This window comes from Gopherus evgoodei, chromosome 1 (genome assembly GCF_007399415.2).
Source record: "Gopherus evgoodei ecotype Sinaloan lineage chromosome 1, rGopEvg1_v1.p, whole genome shotgun sequence".
Classification (NCBI taxonomy): Eukaryota; Metazoa; Chordata; order Testudines; family Testudinidae; genus Gopherus; species Gopherus evgoodei.
Genome location: NC_044322.1, coordinates 32,631,148 through 32,652,892, shown reverse-complemented (window position 1 = coordinate 32,652,892; position 21,745 = coordinate 32,631,148). Strand labels below are relative to the sequence as shown.

The window sequence follows — 21,745 nt, the reverse complement described above, 5'->3', positions numbered from 1 at the left end:
GTACATGTACTCCTGGTTGAGAACCACTTAGTCTTCACAGTCAGAAGATTATTTTTTGCATCAGTGAATGCTAGAAATTATGTATTTATTTGTAACTGGAACTTGAACTTGACAGTTTCCCCTTGTAAGTCATCAGGGAAATATCATAATCTCCACCTACAGTTAACAGGACTGGTTGAATTACCTTTTTTTGCACTTTATTACAATGAAGTAAGAAACTTTAAATGTGGATTTAAGCCACTTAAATGTTAGGTATCGCACTGTGAAGAATTAAAAAAAAGAAATTGCAGAATTGATATGTTGAGAATCCAGGTTTGTTAGTGATTTAGTTTTCCAGTTATTCTTCTTATCTTTTAAATTCATGAATGTGATTTAGAAGAAAACAATTTAACACATCGAGTGAAGAATAGCAAATTGTATCCTGGAAATGTTTGTTTGTTTCATCAGATCTATGAATAGGTGAAGTTTGTGTGTAAATCTAATGGAAAAGCATATTGTGAATTAATTCTATAAACTATACTTGAGTAGGTATGAATGTGGTTTAAATCTTGACATCAGGACTGGCATGGTAACAAATGGCACTGAAATAAGAGCCTGCCTTCCCACTGACTTTTAGTAGATAATCTAGAGCCTATAATACTTTGAGGCATATATCCAAATAAGTTGTATATACAAATATCTTTACTATTTATTTATTTGTAGCTTGCTGGTATTAGAGAATATATTGGCTCAGAATTCTTTCTTATATGAAATCAAATTCCATTTTATAATCTTTTTTTTTTTTTTTTTAAGTTTTACTAAAATCAAGTGGTACATTACTTAGACATTGTTATAGTTGACTGTAAATATAACTATCCCACTAACAATGCAAAACTATGTTCTCTAATATGCTACCCCTTATTTTAGTGAAATAAAATCATTGGTCTTTATCTCTTCTGTGCAATTTTTTATAAGCTCTTTGTTCAAAGCACTTGAAGCATCTGTAAATCACAGAAATAAATTGTAAGTCATTGTTTGGTTTAGGAAAGCTTTTTAGATTTGCCATAAATGAGTGATATAAGTGGAAGTGCCATTACGTCCATAGATTTATATGTATTTAAAACACGCACACGCACACGCAACACGCACACGCACACGCACACACACACACACACACACACCACACACACACACACACACACACACACACACACACACAGCATTGTAAGCCTGAAGCTTGTTCTCTTACATGAACACAGCTGATTCTTTTTCTTTTTGTGTGGCCTGTTTTGCTCGAAGACTTAGCAGGGTGAAATTCTTTGTCACAGGTCAGCAGGTGGGTTTATGCAAATTCTGGGACCTGAGCTGGGGGGAGGGCGCCCAATTTTTGTGGCACATGCACCCCCTCTGCAACCAACCTTTGCTACCTCACTCCCTAACACTACACACACATAGGAGCCTTTTACTCAGAATCAAAACATACCCTGAAAGAGATCGAATGGCATAAGTTTAAAGCAAACGACTGCAGCACTAACAACAACTCAAAGAGATTCAAAAACGCCTCTGTCTTTACACACCAGGGACGGCAGGAAGGAAACCAGCAGGCACAATCACGGGCCAGCAAGAACCAAACAACACAGCTGATTGAAGGAAATTCTTTTAGCCGCTAGGACTAAGTCATACGTCTAGCCAAAGTGATTTTGTTTCACTAACATTTGTCTTGAATATGCCTACTATGTTTGAGAATCGTGCAAATTGAAAAGAACATAGATTTTTGAAATATTTTGTATATTCAGAGTGAAGAACTTTTTCTGTCGCTTACTATGCCAGGATTTTACTGTCTTGCTCTGCCCAACCACTGCAACACACAACAAAGGTGTTGATCTGGAAAAACAGGAAGCTCGCATGTAGGCTATCATTTCCCAATGCATCATCTCTTCTTAGTGTCTGCTTTCTAAATTGTAAATTCTTTGGTGCAGAGACTTATTTTTATATCTTGTAGAGTGCCATGCACATTGGCAGTGCTTAGCAAATAACCATTTCCCACTGTATATAGACTCCTACTTTTGTTAGCAGCTTTACATAAGATATGTGGTGGTTCTTACAATTCTCCCATGAAAACATAGTATACATTTTTTAACTATAGCTCATATCTTCCCCAGAAATTGTGCTATGGGTCAAAATAAATTATTTTTTTACTTTCCCTCCTAAATTATTATTTTTAAGGTGATATATAAAATACTATGTAAAATCATTTCAGATTAAACAGTTCCTTGTTGTTTTATAATACCTGGATTGCAGTCTTCAAATGCTCTGCAATCTATTTTTAAAAAATCATGTGAATTAAGATTTAACCAATCAAATAGCATCTCTGTGCATTATGAGAGTTAACTAAGCAATGCTATTGGAGAAGGTATTACTGTAGTGGCATTACAGAAACATCAGAACTGTAAGACACGGCTGCTGCAGCAGTGAAGAGGCCAACTTTGAAAGTGGGTGGTGAAGAGGCATTTAGGTGGCAGACAGAGAAGAGATGTGTGAGGTTTAGATGCTGGTAGTGTCTGCAGGATATTGAGTTTGTACTAGAATCTGTGCTACACCAAATAAATAGAACACTTTGAATTTTGTGACTACGGTTCTACCTTTGGGTGTGGTGGTTCATCACAAGAAATCCTTGGTTGTTTTGTAGGCCCTGGAAGTCTCTCATATTTATATTCCACCCTTACCCATAGATGTCTGCACTTCAGAAGGTGCTTATCCGCTTTGTTGAACAGTGTTTGCAAAGTGTTTTTGAGGTCCCAGGACAAAACTAAATCTAACCATTACATCTCAATCCATAAATAAGAAAATTCAACAGTATCAGTGTCTTCCTGTGGAAACCATATTCTAATCTTTTGACTTCAGTACTGTGTGCTATGTTGTATTATACAATGTTTGTGAAAAGTTAATATCAACTTTTAAAAAAGTCATGAATAAATATAGCAACTAGGTGGAAATTTTAAAAGCATGTATGTACATTTTCCATAATACAGAAAAAATCAACCCAAAACTCTTGCTCTGTTTTTCTCTACCCCCCTTTATAATAATAGGCTCTAAATTATTATAATTTACTTTGGTAGAGACAACATTTACTACTTACATCAACTGATGACTTAAAGCAGAACCTATGGCTTAGCTGATTCATTGGTGACCTCCTCTGTATTGCTTTTAGGTTTCGACAGTTGACCTTTCATTCATTAGATACATGTTGGCAGAGGTTTTGCTTCTAGTAGGAATGGAAAGAGCTATGAGCAGTTTAATAAATGGAACTCTTATCTGTGTATTAGAATTTGAAACTGGTAGCAGTGTAGCTCCACAGGTGTGCTTCCCAAATGTAAATAGGTTGTTTTATTTGTTTTGTACCTTTGAATTTAGATGTATGTTAAAAATGCCTTATTTAAGAATTGTAAGTAATTTAGAAGTTCTTCCTCTTGTTCTCTCCAACTCAATTATTAAATTTGGTAAGGAAGATATTCAGTCATGTTCAGCACCATACACCTGAGAGTAGAGGAGACTCACTATAAATGCAGATAATCCTGATAAGTATACTTTGCGTGTCCCTGAACACCAGAGCTTGAAAAATCTATTTGCATGTGGAGAGTAGTTAGTTTCCTTGGGAATTTGCCATCAACTTCCACAGAATCTAAATATGTGTGTGTGTGTATGTGTGTGTATATATATGTATATATTTTTAAAAACAAGAGTTTCTAGCCACTTGGTTGTAAAGAAAAATCTTCCTAATATGATCTGAATTTCTTCCTAAATTTGCAAACATAGAACTCTGTTGATCATTTTTTGTCCACCTATGTGCTGCAGTCAAGTGAAAACTTACTGAAATCTTGTTTGTTTTCATTGCTGCTGTTGATACTCTAAGAAAATTCAACAGTATCAGTGTCTGAAACTTACAAGAATTATATCAGTTTCATTCTGTTGCAGGTTGGGAAAGCTGTGAACATCAATAGTTAGAGGCACTTGAGCTGTTCACTGGGGAGGAGGATTCAAAAGTACTGTAGAAGCAGGCAAGAGGTAGATTTGCTAGCACGTTGAAAGTATACGCACCTACTCTATATTAGACTTTTAGCTAACACCTCAGCAGCAAAGCTTTTATCCTAAGCAGGACATACCTTCAGAGGGCAAAGAGGGTCACATCCTGTCCTCCATCTTCATTCTAATGAATTGATACAGGAATTCAGAGCTGAGATTAATGTATTTTCTTGGTCCTAAGTTTTTTTCTTTCCCCCTACTCTGTAAGGATGAACTAGCCTTTAGCTATGAAAATCAGCATTTACTTTGAGAAGTTGTTTGTTTACTACATCACCAACTCTTTTCAAAGTCCATTAGGCCTTTTCTCACATGGAAGCATTATAATGTATTTGCTGCCATGTTATTGCTTTTTCTAGCATCGTTTCTGAAATGGAATTGATCTCCTTTCTTCATTTTGCTGACATAGAATAAAATCTCTTCCTCAAAATCACAAATGGAAACACTTGTAATTAACCCTCTGATGCCAGGAGATGAGACTTCCTAGTGGAGAATACTAGTGCGCAGACTACAGACTTGTTCACACCAAAGGGCAAATAAGTTTTAAAATAGCATTTGATGAAACAGCTACACATTTTTATGCTTATTTTAGATCAAGTGATTATCTCCCTTTCCATATCGTATCATCTACTTGTAGGTAGTAGTTTAGTTGAGAATGAGTTCCGTTTTCCATTCTAATTTCTCTTGTTACGATTTTTTCAAACAAATTCCTATTTGCATGAAACATTTTACGTTTGGTTTCAGCCCACAGGTGAATTTTTAGGAATGTCTGAGCAAAACCGGTAGTCTATTTTGAGGTATGAATAGTCATAAAAAGATGTCATTGCTATTCCAACTGGAATCTTATGCACCTGTAGCTCCAAAACAGCTGAAGCTGGAAACTTTTTGAATTTGGTTTATTCAGTGAGGAAAGAAAAACAATCCATATCTGAAGAAAATTAACTTAGTATTTTTAAAGCTATGAACGTCTAAAGATGGATTTTTCATCATCTGTGTATTAAAATATTTATATTCTTGATGGCTTTAAGCTAGAGTGGTTTAAAATTTTAGGAATGTGCTGACTTGCTTCAGTTTTGACAAATACTGCTTTAAAATCCCAAAGCAAAAGTTAAATGGTGTTATTTTTAAAATAAATCTGTTTACAAAGTAACTTCTTACTGTTGTATGTAGAGTTGGATCCAAAGCTAATTGAAGTCAATGGGTTTCCACTCAGTTGAGTGGGCAGTCATTTGTGGTACTGAGAACATGCTTGTCCCTACCAAGTCCCTGTATCTTCTGAGCTGTTTAGCTTGTTAATAGTAAGGTATTTAAAGACACTTTGCTAGGTTTATTATTTTTTTCTTCATTGACCTTGTTCAGTTTATTGTTACAATACTTCCATCAAGCATCTGGAGACTGCATCTTTAGCTCCCACTATTATATTTGTATTTAGTATTTGGAATGTCTATCTTTTTTTCTACTACATGGTCTTTAATATAATCACATAATAATGTTTGTAATAATGCTTTCTTTTGCACCATCACTTTTTCCATAACCTAATTAGTTTTTACTATACAGTTGGTAACAATGAATATCCGTATCCCACTGAAATAAGCTTATCCATCCCTTTTTCTGTGCAAGTGATACCCTATGCTTTTCAACTTTGGCGGTATATAAGAGATGCTTCAAGATGAAGGCCAGAATATTTCAGCACCCATATTTGGTGCCAGATTTTCACTTCCTTTCTTACAATAATTGGGGGTGGTTGAAATAATAAGGGGATAAGAAGGGAGAAGTTAAACTGGCAGTAAGATAAATGGATATTGTAAGTCAGTGATAGAAGGAGGTAGCTAGATTTGAACTCTGGGATGCTGCAAAATGTGTGATCTGCCATCTGGAGTTTGATTTTAAATAGGTGTAAACAAAAGTATTAGTTTATATAAATCTTCTCTGCCGCCCGCTACCCTCCCCAAATCCATGTTTCTCTTGCTTGATATTTATGATATCCTCATAATGCTAGTTCTCCAGTGGCCCATAGACTCTGCCAGGGTAAAGAGGCATAGACAGTACCTGAATTTCTAATATAAAAGCCATTCAGTAAAACTGCTTCTATCTTTGGGCTGGTGAGATATGGATGAAAAACTTCCCAGCATTTATTATAAAGAAGTAAAAAGATCCAAACTAAGTTTTCAAAATTTTTGTGTTTTGAAAAGGCAAAACAATATCAAAATCTCTTTTCTTTTTCTTCTTAAGTTCATGTAGGAGGAGCCTGAGCTAGTAGGAACTGTAGTAGAAACTACGCTCTGTAGTCATATGCCAGTGAAACAGATGAATATCAATGCAAAATACCTCTGTAGGTACATAAAGAAGCCTCATCTGAAATTGCAGTTTTACATGAATATGAAGATGTATGTCTGTGAAATAAGGTGAATACCATTTTTTACCAGGATTCTTTCATCCTACAGTATAAAAATGGTGCATTTGGCTTACCTATTTTATTTAGATTGTATAAAAAATTGGCAAAAAGTTGTGCTTTTCAATTCACTATTTTGAAACAGAAAAGATGGTTTCATGCTGATGCTTTTTGATTTGGAAAGCTGAAGTCCTTACCAGTAGTCTGACATTGATTCTTATATTTTATATTCATTGAAAGAAATAAGCAAAACCTTAAAAATTTAATTTCTAAGAATATGATGACTGTATTAGTATACTGTATATGAACTTAACTGAAAATTTGCATTTTTTTCAAATGAACCTGTCAGTTATTTTTCTTATAAATTTGACTGGCTGTTGGTGCAGTGGTTGATATTTGCTCAAATGCCTTGCCATTTATTTTTCACGTTGGTTTTATTATGGAGAATTCCAGAAATGAACATATATTTGGGATTAAGTGCAAGACAACCACATAGTGTTGTTGGCTCTGCTGCCCCAGCAGAGGCAGAACTATTTGTTATGCTCTCACCCACAGTGATTGCACACTGTAAAACTGAGCATTTTTCTTTATTGTTCTTTCACCAAGTCAAAGTCCCCCTTGAAGTGTTGCTATGTCCTTGAGTCTCAACATTTGAAAGACATGAGGTCAGCATCATTAACTCAATATTGGTATATTAAAAAATGCCGGAGGATAATTTAGCACCCTGAGGGATTTAACTGCCATCTCAGAGATAATCACCATCTTTTGAAAAAGGCTGTCCTCTTCCTAATAGATGTTCAATTCTAGAATGTTATAGGGTGGTTTTCTATTAAATGTTGTCATTTTTAGAAAGGCAAGGTGGACAATGTCTGTTGGTGAAAGAGACAAGCTTTCAAGCTACACAGAGTTCCAGATGAGACTAACAGAAGTTAGTCCAGTAAAAGCTATTACCTCACCATCTTGTCTCTCTAATATCTTGAGACCAACGGGGTTACACAACAACATCGTAAACAACAATGGAAGATATCGTAATTTTAAAAGTAACTTCTGTAGAATCCTACAGGTTTCCTACCTCTTAAATTCTGTAGCTCCTTCCCATTGAGCTTTCTGAGGGAACCTCATAGATCTTGCCTACGCTATATATTCCAACCATCACTCTACTCCACTAGCAGCAGTGGGAGCGCTGCTGTAAATATGGTGCTGATGCCACCTGCCATTTAATAGCCACGTTGTTTAGATCTGCTCGGAGCAGGATTAGATGACACCATGTTGAAACTCTAGTAACTGGCCTATACTCATGCATCCACTGCTACCATGTCATTGAAGCCGTACTGGTGATAGCAACAGCAGGAAACGTTGAAGGGGGTAAAGACTGATGTAGACCCAGATGTAGTGCTCATGACAATAGCGGAGGGAGTTAGCCTAGTTGGAGATAGAATGGGATGGGCAAACTATGGTCTGCGAGCTGTTTCAAGTTGGCCTGCGAGTTGCACCATGTGGCTTGGCCCTGCTCCAGCTGGGGCGCAGGGTTGGGGCCACACCATGTGGCTCACCCCCACTCCGGTGCTCTAGCTGGAGTGCAGGGTTGGGGCTGCCTCCAGTGGAGCTGGAGAAGGGACATGCCACTGCTTCCGGGAGCCACTTGAGGTAAGCACTGCTCAGAGCCTGCACCCCCTGAGCCTCTCCTCATGCTCCTACCACAGCCCCAATCCCCCTTCTGCTCTCCAAACCCCTCGATCCCAGCCCAGAGCCCTCCTGCACCCCAAACCTCTCATCCCTAGCCCCACCCCAGAACCTGCACCCCTTTCTGCATCTCTCCCCCAACCCTGATCCCCCTCCCACCCTCCAAACCCTCGGTTCCAGCCCAGAGCACCCTTCTGCACCCCAAACTCCTCATCCACAGACCCACCTCAGAGCCTGTACCCACACCCCAACCCCAATTTTGTGAGCATTCATGGCCTGTCATACAATCTCTCTTCCACAATGTGGCCCTTGGGCCAAAAAGTTTGCCCACTCCTGAGTTAGAAGATGATTAGCAGCTTCATGGGAATAAGGGGAGCAATCCCAGGATCCCTTAAAAGCTAAGACCCCCTTCTGTGTAGCCAAGCATATCTAGCCCCACATCTTGTAGTAATGAGGGTTGGGACAGCAACTTCTCTTTGAGGTATTCATCAGGGCTGAGGACTTGAGTGGAGGGAGACACTGAAATAGAGTTCCCTGAATTTTATTGTGTGGTGTTTTTTTTTTCTGATGGGGCTATAAAAAACAAGGTGCTGTAAGTTTTGTGTGGATTTAAAGATCTTATGGCACCTGCTCCCCTGTCCTTGGCTAAGTGTGCCCTTCTAAATCAATAGTGCTGTTATAATACCTAGCATTTATAGCTTCTTCCAAATAAGGATTCAAGCTCTTTACAGACATTACAGAATTAAACTTCACCTCATCCCTGTGATTGAGGGAATATTATCCTATTACAGATAAGGAAACAGAGGCACAGTATGGGTAGGTGTCTTTGCAGGGTAAGACTGTATGTTGGGCAGCAATGGTGTCCAGTTTCCTACCACACAATTGTGGCACTTAGTGGTGCTGTTTGTATCTGTATATTTAAGAATTAATAAAGCACTTTGGATAAAAGAAGTAATGTATCATACTATAGTTAAGAAACTAAAAATGCTGTCACAGTGACAAGACTTAAACTCCTGCCATCCTGAGCATTTTATCTGTAAGGGCAAAGGATAAATTGGTGGATATTTTTGTAAAGAATTAATGAGCCTTAATTTGAAATAAAGTGCTTCAACTGCTTTGGGTTGAGAGATGTGAAACTGTTAGGTGTAGCCTCTGTAGTGTAACCTCCCATTTCCTCCCCAACCCAAAGCTGATGTGCGGGATTTAATTATAAAAAACAGAAAGGGAAGAAAAGTAGATTGATGCCAGTAAGCTCTGTAAAAAGAACAGGAGTACTTGTGGCACCTTATCGAGGCTAACAAATTTATTTCAGCATGAGCTACAGCTCACTTCTTCGGGTGCATAGAATGGAACATACAGACAGGAGATATTTATACATACAGAGAACATGAAAAGGTGGAAGTATGCATACCAACAGGAAGAGTCTAATCAATTGAGATGAGCTATCATCAGCAGGAGAAAAAAAACTTTTGAAGTGATAATTAAGAAGGACCCATAGAAGGTGTGAGGAGAACTTAACATAGGGAAATAGATTCAATTACTGTAATGACCCATTTCCAGTCTCTCTTTAGGCCTGAGTTAAATTAAATTAATATGTCTTTAACTATTCATAATGTTCCTGACCCTTTCATCTAAATGAAACTGTGTTAACCAGTGTCCTGCTCCTCCCTGCAGTGAGGTAGCTCTTGACTGGGAGACCTGGCAGGGTATGGCAGATTTCCTGTCATAGTGGGGGGATGAGAGCAGGGAAAAGGCTGGTTTGCATGAGAGAGGTGGAAAGGTTCCTGTTTTGGGGAAGTAATAAGGATGAGAGGTGATAAACACTGCTTTTTGGGGGTGGGAGGAGGGCAGAGACCCTGCCACTGTGAAAAGAGGTAAGAAATTGGGGCAGGGCCAGGGAGAATTAGAAAGAGGGAATGGAATTCTTCACTTCTTGGGTGAAGAGACCAAGGGACAGGTTTGTGGAAAAAACTACTGGAAATGAGTAAGCAGTGGGTGGTGGAGGGACCCAGATTAAGAGAGAAAAAAGATGTAGGTGAGTTGAGATTTAAATCAGAGGAATAGATGGAGCAATTGTAGAGGGTGATTAACAGCAAAATAGGAATCAGGAATAGCAGAGCAAAGGAGAAGAGTGGAAGAAAGCAGTTAATAAAGGAGAGAGGAAAAAGAATGAGGGACGTGCTGGAAATGATAGGAAATAGATTAAAGAGGAGACGGGTGGGATAGAGAGAAGTGAAATATAAGTAAAAAAGTGAAACATACTTTTTTTTAAAGTAGTTTGAAGAGAGAGATGAAAGGAGTAAAAATGAGTGACCAGCCATGGCTTTGCTGCTTGATTTCCTTGGGAGCCTTTGATGAAAGCAACCAGTTCCTAATGCATCATACACATGTCACCACAAGATGGATTCGTTTTCTAAATAGCCTCTATTGAGGGAATTTGTTAAAGCTCACCTAAATTATAAAAACTAATTCTCTTTAAATATCCTATAGACATGTTACTCCATAATAAATGTCTAAGGAGAAGACAGTAGGAATCTAGATTTTTCAAGGCTACCTATATATTTCAGTTGAAATGCGTACTTTCACCTTTTCGTGTGGTCTGTATGTATAAATATCTTCTGTCTGTGTGTTCCATTCTATGCATCCAAAGAAGTGAGCTGTAGCCCACAAAAGCTCATGCTGAAATAAATTCGTTAGTCTCTAAGGTGCCCACAAGTACTCCTGTTCTTTTTGTGGATAGTGACTAACACAGCTGCTACTCTGAAACCATTCAGTTACAGTGTTTCTTATTTTGTATTTTTGATGGAAATTGGCTGTTTGATGTATAAGTGGGCATTTCTCTTTAGCGACCACGGGTGCACTGATGTTTAGGAAGAAATGCCCAATTATAAATCAGTACTTGATTTTAAACAGTGGTGAAAGTCTTCTGGTTTATATACTCAGTATATTTCTTGATTATGAATGTGTGCAATCTATGTTGATCCTTTGTGCCCTTGAAATTTCATATATTCATAAATTGTCTCAATGGTAAAAATAAACTAAAATTTAGAAGTAGTTGTTCACAGGTCATAAATATAGCTGGTGAAAATATCAGAATGTGGGAAGTAGACCAAGGGAAGAATAAATAATTGTTAAGTTTGAAGCTTGTTAGCATTATCTGTGGTGGTGTTTTAAATAATTGGTAAAAGGTGAAATGGAGAAGGTTGAGTTTCTGATGTAAAAGCCTATAACACTTGCTGTTTTATTAAAAAGTTCTGAAAGGCAATTTTCCGATGTCAGTTTCATAGAATATCAAGGTTGGAAGGGACCTCAGGAGGTCATTTAGTCCAACCTCCTGCTCAAAGCAGGACCAGTCCCCAGTCAGATTTTTGCCCCAGATCCCCAAATGATGCCCTCAAGGTCTGAACTCACAACCCTGGGTTTAGCAGGCCAATGCTCAAGCACTGAGCTATCCCTCCCCTGCTAAAATATCTACTGTAGCACTGAACTTTAATCTTAATATGACATTATAGAATCCACTGTCCATTAAGAAGTGTGAAATTGTTTGATATCTAGGTGTGACAGGTTCCCCCCTCCACCTTGGGGTGCCACCTGGAACTATGCTACCACTCAGCCTGCCTGACCCACCAGCCTGGGTTCCGTTTTCACTCTACTGCTGTGACAGGCCCTCAAGCCCCTTCCAGCAAACATACAGGTAGGAACGCACCCAACTACAGCTTCATACAGATGCTAAGATCAGTTCTGCATGGGAAGGCTCAGCTAAGGAACTGCCCAGTTACCTTCCTTTGAAGGGTAAACCCAAAATTATACCGTCTTGCACTGCTGTAAATTCACCTTCTCCCCCAGTGTGGAGGAATATATGCAACAGCTTTCTGCCCCGAGTTTTGATTTCCACACACCGGTTTTAGACAAAACAAAAACAAGTTTATTAACTAGAAAAGGTAGATTTTAAGTGATTCTAAGGGATAGAAAACAGATCAAAGCAGATTACCTAGGAAATAAAAAAGAAACGCAATCTAAGATTAATATACTAAAGAAATTAGGTAAGAGCAGCAAATTTTCACCTTAATCGTTGTTTAGTCAGTTTGCAGATATTCTTGAGGGCAAGCTGCACTTGCTTGCAGCTTAAAATGTCAGATATACCTTTCACAGGCTAGAAATTCCTCTAGCCTGGGTTCCACGCTTCTGCCCCAGTTCAGTTCTTGTTTCTGAGCTGTTTCCAAGCGTCTCCTTTGGGCTGGGTGTCAGTGAAGAAGAGCCACGATGAGGTCACTCCCTTTCCTTAAATAGCTTTTGCATATGGTGGGAACACTTTGCCTCCCAGTTTGATTCTGGACAGTGGAAAAATACTAGTATTCTATGATGGAATCCAGTACCAGGTGACTTGGTCATATGTCTCTGTAGGGCCACCTCAACCATGACTCAGAGGCTGTTTGTAGCGTCCTCAGGAAGGCTCCCTGGTGGGAGATTAGCATCTTCTAAGACAGGGGTGGGCAAACTTTTTGGCCTGAGGGCCACATATGGGTAAAGAAATTGTATGACGGACCATGAATCCACATGAAATTGGGGTTGGGGTGCAGGAGGGGGTGCGGGCTCTGGGATAGGGCCAGAAATGAGGAGTTCAGGGTGTGGGAGGGGGCTCCAAGCTGGGGCAGGGGTGGTGGTGTGTGGGAGGAGGGGATGAGGGCTCTGGGTAGGGCTGGGGATGAGGGGTTTGGAGGGCAGGAGGGGGAATGGGGTTGGGGTGCAGGGGAGTGGCTCAGGTGTTCAGGCTCAGGGTGGTGCTTATCTCAAGCGACTCTCAGAAGCAGCGGCATGTCCCCCCTCCAGCTTCTACGTGGCGTTGCAGCCAGATGGCTCTGCTGTGTGCTTCTCCGTCTGCAGGCGCTGCCCCTGCAGCTCCCATTGGCCACGGTTCCCGGCTACTGGGAACTCTGGAGGCAGTGCTTAGGCTGGGCACAGCATGTGGAGCGGAGCCCCTTGGGCTGCCTTTACTTTAGGAACTGGAGGGGGGACATGTTGCTGCTTTCAGGAGCCTCGTGGAATGGCCCCTGACCTGCTCCCTGGCTGGAGCACTGGAGCAGGGAAAGCCCCAGACCTTGCTCCCCAGCAGGAGCTCGAGGGCCAGATTAAAACAACTGGCAGGCTGGAATTGGCCCCTGGGCCGTAGTTTTCCCACCCCTGTTCTAAGACCTATTGTTCTTCCTAAAGGCCCTTCCCAGCCAGCCATCTAGACTGATTACATTCAGTCTAGTGGGCATACCCCAGGTGTAAACACATCTGTAATAGATGCATAGACAATATTCCTAACTTCAGATATAAATATGATACATGCATACAAATAGTATAATCATATTCAGTAAATCAATGATATCTCACATGACCTATTTTGTATAAAATATATCATAATTATGCCACAGTCATATCATAACAATATCTCAGTGAAGAATATGTGGCATAGTGTCACACCAGAATCTCTCTCTTTCACCTCAAACCCTAAGAAGGGCTGTGATTAGCTATTTAAGGGGTAAGGGAGACAGTTTTATGTCTTCCAGTGTTGATTACTTAGTCAGTTAAGGAATATTATCGATCACAAAGACCTTTATAACAAGTCCTCCTTTGTTGAAAGCAGATGGCGACACCTCATGATGTGTGTAGAGGTTCAGTGGGAAGGGAATATTCCTAGTTCTCCAATAGTGGATGCAAATATTCTGCCAAGAGGGCATGAAAGTGATCTGTTGCTGTAGCAGTGTGCCATTTTTGACCAAAAGGAAGATGGAGTAGAGAGTAAGCACATTTTTTTTTTAACCATCTGAATCAGACAAGGCAGTATTTCTTCACTGTAGAGACAAGCAATCAGCAAGTTGATCTCTAGCTTATTTGTCCCATTAGTGTATTGATCATCATAGCAGTGGAGATATGTCTTTGCATCTGTTGTTCTGGCAGAGTCTGGTGCTACTTTGAGTTGGTGTGTCCTGGTCTGTGTAGCTCTGTAATCTCCAAAGCTCATCTCTTCCACCAACAGAAGTTGGTTCAGTAGAACATATGATCTTACCCACGTTCTCTCTTTAAAAAATTAGAGCCAAAAGGACAGGAAATGGTAGAAGTCTTATCTTAATAATTGTCTATCTTAATGCTAATTCAGGGATGTGACTGACTATTTTAGTCACCTTTTTTTTCTTGCCTTTGGGGACTGCATATGTCAAGACAACATAGTTATGATAATTTTTAAAAAACCTCATCCACATGTTCTTTTTCGTTAGATGGTCTATAGTAGACCCCTACCATGACATCACCCTTATTTTTTACTCCTTTATTCAGGGGCTTTCAACAGTTCTGTCTCCTATTTCCTTCTCAACCTCAGTCCAACTGTTTACATCTTTCATATAATCATAGAATATCAGGGTTGGAAGGGACCTCAGGAGGTCATCTAGTCCAACCCCCTGCTCAGAGCAGGACCAATCCCCAGACAGATTTTTGCCCCAAATCCCTAAATGGCCTCCTCAAGGATTGAACTCACAACTCTGGGTTTAGCAGGCTAATGTTCAAACCACTGAGCTATCCCTCCCCCCGCTTTGATATACAAAGCAGCACATCCTCCCTTTTTTCCCTGCCTGTCCTTCCTGAGAAACCTGTACCCTTCTATATCAATATTCCAATCATGTGCGTTATCCGACCCGGTTTCTGTGATGCCAGCTGTGTCATATTTGTGTTTATTCACTAGTATTTTATTTCTTCCTGTTTATTGCTCATACCTCTTTCATTAGCATACAGACATCTAACATACTGATTTGATATCCCCCCGGTGTTCCCTCTTGTCTCTCCTTTGTCTCTGCTACAATGGCCCAAGCTCCCTCCAGATTCCAACCCTCTCTCTCAGGGCTCCATGATTTTGACTTAACTGTGAGCTTTTATCTTGTGACCCCTGTCAAACCTAATTTAAAGCCCTCCTCACTAGGTTAGCCAGTCTGTATCCATCCATCTCTTTTCAGTAGTCCTTCTCCCTGGAACAGCGTCCTACGTTCCTCCTGGTGATATCATCTGCACAGCCATGCATTCACCTCCAGGATGCATCTGTCTCTGTCTGGGCTCCTACCTTTGACCAGAAGGACTGAAGAGAACATCATCTGCACCCCCAACTCTTTCAGACTTACTTCCAGGGCCCTGTCGTCATTTCTGATCTGCTCAGGGTCATACCTCACAGTATCTTTAGCCAACATGGATGAGTAGCATGAGGTAGTAGTCAGAGGGTTGGATGATCCTCTACAGTCCCTCTGTAATGTCTTGGATACAGGACCCTGGCCACCTCCCGGGATGCCATGTCAGGCTGACAGATAGGTACCTTTGTCCTCTTCAGAAGGGAGTCACTAACCATTACTACGCTATGTTTCCTCTTGGGGTGGTAGTGGCTGTGATCCTCCCCGCATTGGGGCTACAGAGCTTCTCCTCTTCCACCTTTGGGGGCGATTCCTCATCCCTACTTGCCAGGGTAGAATAATAATTCTTCATCACTGTGGTCAGTGGGTTGGGAGCTGGGGTGCTGTACTGCCTCCTGCCAGAAGTAACCAGCAGCCAGTTTTACTGGTAGACAGAAAGCAGAGACTTCCTTGGAATTTCTTTAGTTTGACATTTCATTTTATTAGATCAGTAACTAAAAATATAAGTAGGTGAATTATATTCTTCAAACATCAGGTGTATGAAAGTAATTGTATCTCTTAAAATTTAGTAAAGGTACAGGCAAGTTTGTAATAATGTAATATAAGAATAAATTATAATGATTTTACTGATAACATTTTTTGCATGAAATTTATCACCCTCAGACCTTAATGATCAATTAGTCTGACATATATGTAACATAGGCCATAGAAACTCACCCATGTTTCTCTAAATCTTGTGAATGGCCCCTGTTGTGCCATGATTTTGTTCTAAACCTTCTGAGAAGAAGTTGTTAAAGCCCTAAAATACTGTCTTGACAGTGCTGAAACTGTTTGCCACTTTGACTCTAGGAAAGTTTTAAAATTGTAATATTTCAAGTCTTTAATTCATAATTATCAAAGTTTGTGCCAGAGATTTCAAGATTAGAGGTATCCACATATCCAGAATGATTTAGCGTTTACTGCAGAATTATGATATTCACTTCCTGGGCTGTGGAAGAGAGTTGTTCAAGAAAATAAAGAGTGCAGAGTTTCTCTCTTGTGGATTATCTGCTTTGGTGACTGAGTTGGGCACAGACGTACACTTTGGTTCTATTTCCTTTAACTTTCTTAGTTAATTTCTAATTATTTTTGTCATTTCCAGTATTGCCAATCCCAAGTGTTCAAAAATCATGAAATTGGCTTTGTGTTTTTTTAAAAAAAAAATTTTTGGTAATGTTTGCCTTCTGTTTTTTGCACCTTTTTGGTGCATTTGGATCATGTTTTCAAGCTTTTATCTGCAACCACAAGGGTTAGAAACATTTTAAAATGGAAGTTGATTCTCATTTAATCACAGGATTCCAGGAGCTTGGGCATTCAGAAACCCCCAAATATTATTAGACTTGTGATAAAACAGTGGGAATTAGCAACATTGCATATTTTTTCTTTTGGGTTCTATCAAAGGGAAACTAGTCAAGGGGAGAAAAAATAGATAAGGAAGGCTTATAACAGTGACATCTTTAACTAATGGTACTTCACAGAGAATGAATAACTGAGTGAAGTTAATAGTCTGATGCAAAAAGATGACCAATTCAGAGTCCTCCCTATTCCCCTGAAATACTTTGGCCATCCATCCTTATTACACAAATATAAAATCTAATGGTTTAATGATGAAAACACCTCTCACTAAAAAAAGGTTCAAGACCAAAAAAGTGAAACCTGACTGCTTTATAATTTTTCCACAAAACAAGTATTAAATTCTGAAGGTCAGACTTGAAAGGTTTCTCTCTGCAGTTTGCTATGGTTACTACTTATAATGAAAAGCTGAAAAAGGGTGGCTTATGTGTTATGATTTAGGTTATCATCTATGTTCAGATTAGTATTAAATCATATCTAGTTGAAAACATATTTGATATTTTTCTTAGGAAGTAAACAACTTTGCACAATGCAGTTGCCATAGTGTAGTGTAATATGGCATTCTACTCTAGTTAAATGCTTTTATATAGCATTCTGCTTTCTATTATTAGGGTATGTCATAATAATAAAAATCTGTGATTCATCTTAATTATACCTTGAATATGTTTAAGGAACATTTGCACTTCTAAAATGAATTGGACCTTTTGCTTTTATTTAAAATGAGAGCCAATTATAGGAGAGGGCTCAATGATTTAATTAGCTACTAATTTATTAATTTGGATTTATATAATTCAAAAAAATCTATTCAAAGTTACAAGTACCTTTGCCATATGTTAAAATCTCCAGAATAAAAAACAAAAGTAAACCCAGCAACGTTTCAAAAACCAAGAAGGAGAAAAACCCACCCCAGCCATTAGTAATAGCCCTCTGCTTCCCAGAAGCCTGGGTTAAAAAGAGGGAGTTTTGCAGTTCAACAGATCTGGGCTGTTTTGGACCTGGTGGAAGTGAATTCCAAAACTGAGGGCCCACCATTGAGAATTCTCTCTTAACAGCTCCATCTCTTTAAACTAATTCCCACACGAGCCATCCTTTGTAGTAGAAGAGTAATTGCCCAAAGCTGCTCGCTGGGGCTTTTGAAAGATGCGATAAGTAAGAATAGAAAGTCAGAAAGTCAAATCACTGCTGGTAATAGAACAATTTTCAGGGGGAAAACAAGTTAGTGTAGCTCCATTATTTGTGTAAATAGGTTGGGATTAGTGCTGGCACAACTGCAGAGCTATAGCACATTGGAAATGGTACTAGGTATAGGGTAGTCTTTAGTTGCATTTACCATTAGTATATCATCAATCAATATGTTGTAATGCTATCCTCAAAATAAAGTGAAGTTGTTCTCAAAGTGCGACCACCTGGTTCAAATCCAGACAGATTGCAACCTGAGAGCTTCAGCATCATCATTTGCATCCACACCTCTAGAATCCATTTGTTTCTTTTCCCTCCTTTTCATATTAGGCCAAAGCTGATTACGAGAAGGACGAGAGACGCAAAGAGCTCAAGCGGCTGCGAGGTGAGGATACGTGGATGCTTCCTGATGTGAACAAACGTGTGGAAGAGCTGGAAAAGGTGATGGAGCAGTAAATCATTGAATTTCATGCTAGCTTTCCATTATCTTGAAGTAAACTGAAAGATTTCAATTACTTAAACTGATGTAGAAAATATTCTTTGAATGCCACAGACCTCAAAAGCAAACTTGGGAAAAACTAAATGGAAATACATATCAGAATTCCTTTGTTTTGATTGTACAAAAGTAGAAGTATTGCTTTAGCTGAGCTTTACATCTAATTTCTACTGTGTAAAAGTGGCAGCAGAGACATAAGTCACCTGGAGTTCTTAGTGGGCTATACAACAACGAGGTTTAATTTTTAGACATTTGAAAAGGAAAATAATTTGTTGATAAATTGGAGAGGATTTAGAGAAGAGCCATGAGAATCATTAAAGGATTAAAAACAGGCCTTATAGTGATAGTTTCAAGGAGTTCAATCTATTTAGTTTACCCAAGAGAAGGTTAAGGGGTGACATGGTCACAGTCTACGTGGGGAACAACTATTTGATAACGGGTGTGACAGGTCGGATCACAGAAACCGCCTTGGGAACTGCCAACTGATCTGCCAAAAACTACTTCTGCCCTTGCTTTCCCTGCCAGCTTATGACTCCAGCACCACGTCTTGTTGAGCCAAACATGCCATTTCCATAAAGTCTGCTCCAACACAGACCTAGGGTCTGAAGCGTGTGCCCCAAAGCTGCAGACTTAACTGAAAGCAACATAAGAAGTGTTCCTGTCTTTAACACTCAGATGCCCATCTCCCAATGGGGTCCAAACCCCAAATAAATCCATTTTACCTTGTATAAAGCTTATACAGGGCAAACTCATAAATTGTTCGCCCTCTATAACACTGATAAGAGACACATGCCCCGCTGTCCCTCCCCCCCAGGTATTAATACATACTCTGGGTTAATAAGTAAAAAGTGATTTTATTAAATACAGACAGTAGGATTTAAGTGGTTCCAAGTAATTGCAGACAGAACAAAGTGAATTACAAAGTAAAATAAAATAAAACACGCAAGTCTGAGTCTAATTCAGTAAGAAAACTGAGTACGGATAAAAACCTCACCCTTAGAGGAATTCCAGTAAGCTTCCTTTTACAGACTAGTCTCCTTCTAGTCTGGGTCCTTATTCCAGTTTCTTTCAGGTATCCTTGGGGGTGGAGAGACTATCTCTTTAGCCAGCTGAAAACAAAATGGAGGAGTCTTGAATAGACTTTCTTTTGTGGGTGGATACCCCCTCCTCTCTCCTATGCAAAGTCCAGCTCCAAGATGGAGTTTTGGAGTCACATGGGCAAGTCACATGTCCATGCATGACTCAGTTTTTAGAGGCAGCAGCCATTGCTTACCTGCTACCTTGAATGCTCTCATGTAGACTTCTTATGTGGATTGGAGCCTTCCAAGATCCATTGTCCCTTAAGTACTTCTTGGGGCACCATCACAATGTGGTTTTCAGTCTAGCAGCTAAAGGTAAAACAAGATCCAATGGCTGGAAGCTGAAGCTAGACAAATTCAGACAGGAAATAAGGCATACATTTTTAACAGTGATGGTAATTAACGATTGGAACAATTTACCAAAGGTTGTGGTGGATTCTCCATCATTGGCAATTTTAAAATTAAAATTGGAAGTTTTTCTAGAAGATATGCCCTAGTTCAAACAGGAATTATTTTAGGGAAAGTTCTATGGCCTGTTTTATAGAGAAGGTAGATTAGATGATCACAGTGATCCTTTTTGGCCTTGGAATCTGTGAGTCTAGTAATGGGATATGGAGCCTCTCACTTAAGTTCTCTCTGAGTTAATAGTTGTTAATACAGTATCTGGAGAGACCCATTAGTATTTTGGGCCTCACTGTGCTGGGTGCTGTAAACAGTGAGGGCTTGTCTATACATTGTGTTAGTCCACACCAGTTGGGGTATAAATTCTAATGCGTATTAGCATGTCACTTTCTAACTGAGTGTGTAGACTCTACTGGCGTGCACTAGAAGTGTGTGTTAATGTAGTACTGTTGGAAATGTGACTATGTTAATACATAGTAGGGAACTTTTAGTATGCTCCAGTCAGATCCACATGGGCCAGTTAGCATGCAATGTGCTGGTGCTCATTAGAATATACACTCTAACTGATGCGGACTGACACACAGTATAGACAAATCCTTAGTGGAGGATTTATTTGTCTTGTGTTTGGCAAGACCGAACAGATGAGTGTAAAAGGCCTTGTTTACATGGGAGAGGGTTCTTTAGACTATCAGGTTATTTCAGGATAAACTACCTTGCATCTATACACAAGTTTTTTTTAATTATTTGGTGTCTTCTCCCACATTAATTAATCCACTATGGAAACAAAATAGCTTATTTCTGAAATGAGCTTTTTTTCAGGTTAAGGTTTATGTGGACCAGTGATGGGCAACCTGCGGCCTGTTAGGGTAATTTGCTGGTGGGCCGTGAGACAGTTTGTTTACATTGACCATCCGCAGGCACAGCCGCCTGCAACTCCCATTGGCTGTGATTCACCGTTCCCAGTGCTGGTTTAGACAACTTATTCTGGGTGGTGGCTGGGCAGAGCCTCTCACTGACGACTCAGCTTCTCCCTCACCTCTCGTAGTGTGCTCAGGATTACGTCTGCAATGGAGACTTTAGGCTCTACAGGGGTTTATTTCCCTGAAGTATCAAATCCCACAACCATTGACCAAATGTTCTGCCGCCTTATCCTGCTTACTGTGCCACTTCACTATCCCATTTCCTCCTGGTGACTGCTGCCACTCCCACACTTGAGATGGCAGCAATGCTGAGGCTAAAAATCAAACATATTGCATGGCAGGTATGTTTATTGTAATGGCAGAGAGAGAAAGAGAGGAAGCAATAGAAAAAGTACTTTGCCTTTTAGTTGGATCACTTTTAGCTACCTTTACATTTTGTGAGGTAAATTGTCAAAATTAGGCTACAGAAATATTTCAAAATACATAGAGATTGTAAAAGCAGCAAAGAGTCCTGTGGCACCTTATAGACTAACAGACGTTTTGGAGCATGAGCTTTCGTGGGTGAATACCCACTTCGTCAGATGCATAGAGATTCTAGAAACATAGAAATGTAGGGAAGGAAGGGACCTGGAGAATTAATCTAGTCCATCCCTCTGTGCTGAGCAGGACCAAGTATACCTAGATCATCACTCACAGGTGTGTGTTTAACTCGTTATTAAAAGTCTCCTATGAAGGGGAATTCATAAATTCTTTGTGTAACCTATTCTATTATTTAACTACTCTTATAGTCAGAAAGTTTTTCCTAATATCTAACCTAAATCTCCTTGCTTCAGATTAAGACCATTACTTCTTGTCCTGCCTGCAGTGGATATGGAGAACAAGTGATCACTGTTCTCTTATAACAGCCCTTAATACATTTGAAGATAAATCTGCTCCTCTCTTCAGCTGTCTTTTCTCAAGAGTAAACATGCCCAGTTCTTTAAACC

The 21,745-nt window shown here is 39.6% G+C and overlaps 1 protein-coding gene across 1 annotated transcript in view; it reads left to right on the top strand.

The window, feature by feature from the left end:
• The window catches only part of CWF19L2 (CWF19 like cell cycle control factor 2), a 178,033-nt gene that overhangs the window by 2,544 nt on the left and 153,744 nt on the right, over positions 1-21,745 (top strand). Inside the window, 1 exon segment of the mRNA XM_030560734.1 lies at positions 18,193-18,303. Within this exon segment, the coding sequence (XP_030416594.1) occupies positions 18,193-18,303 (111 nt within the window).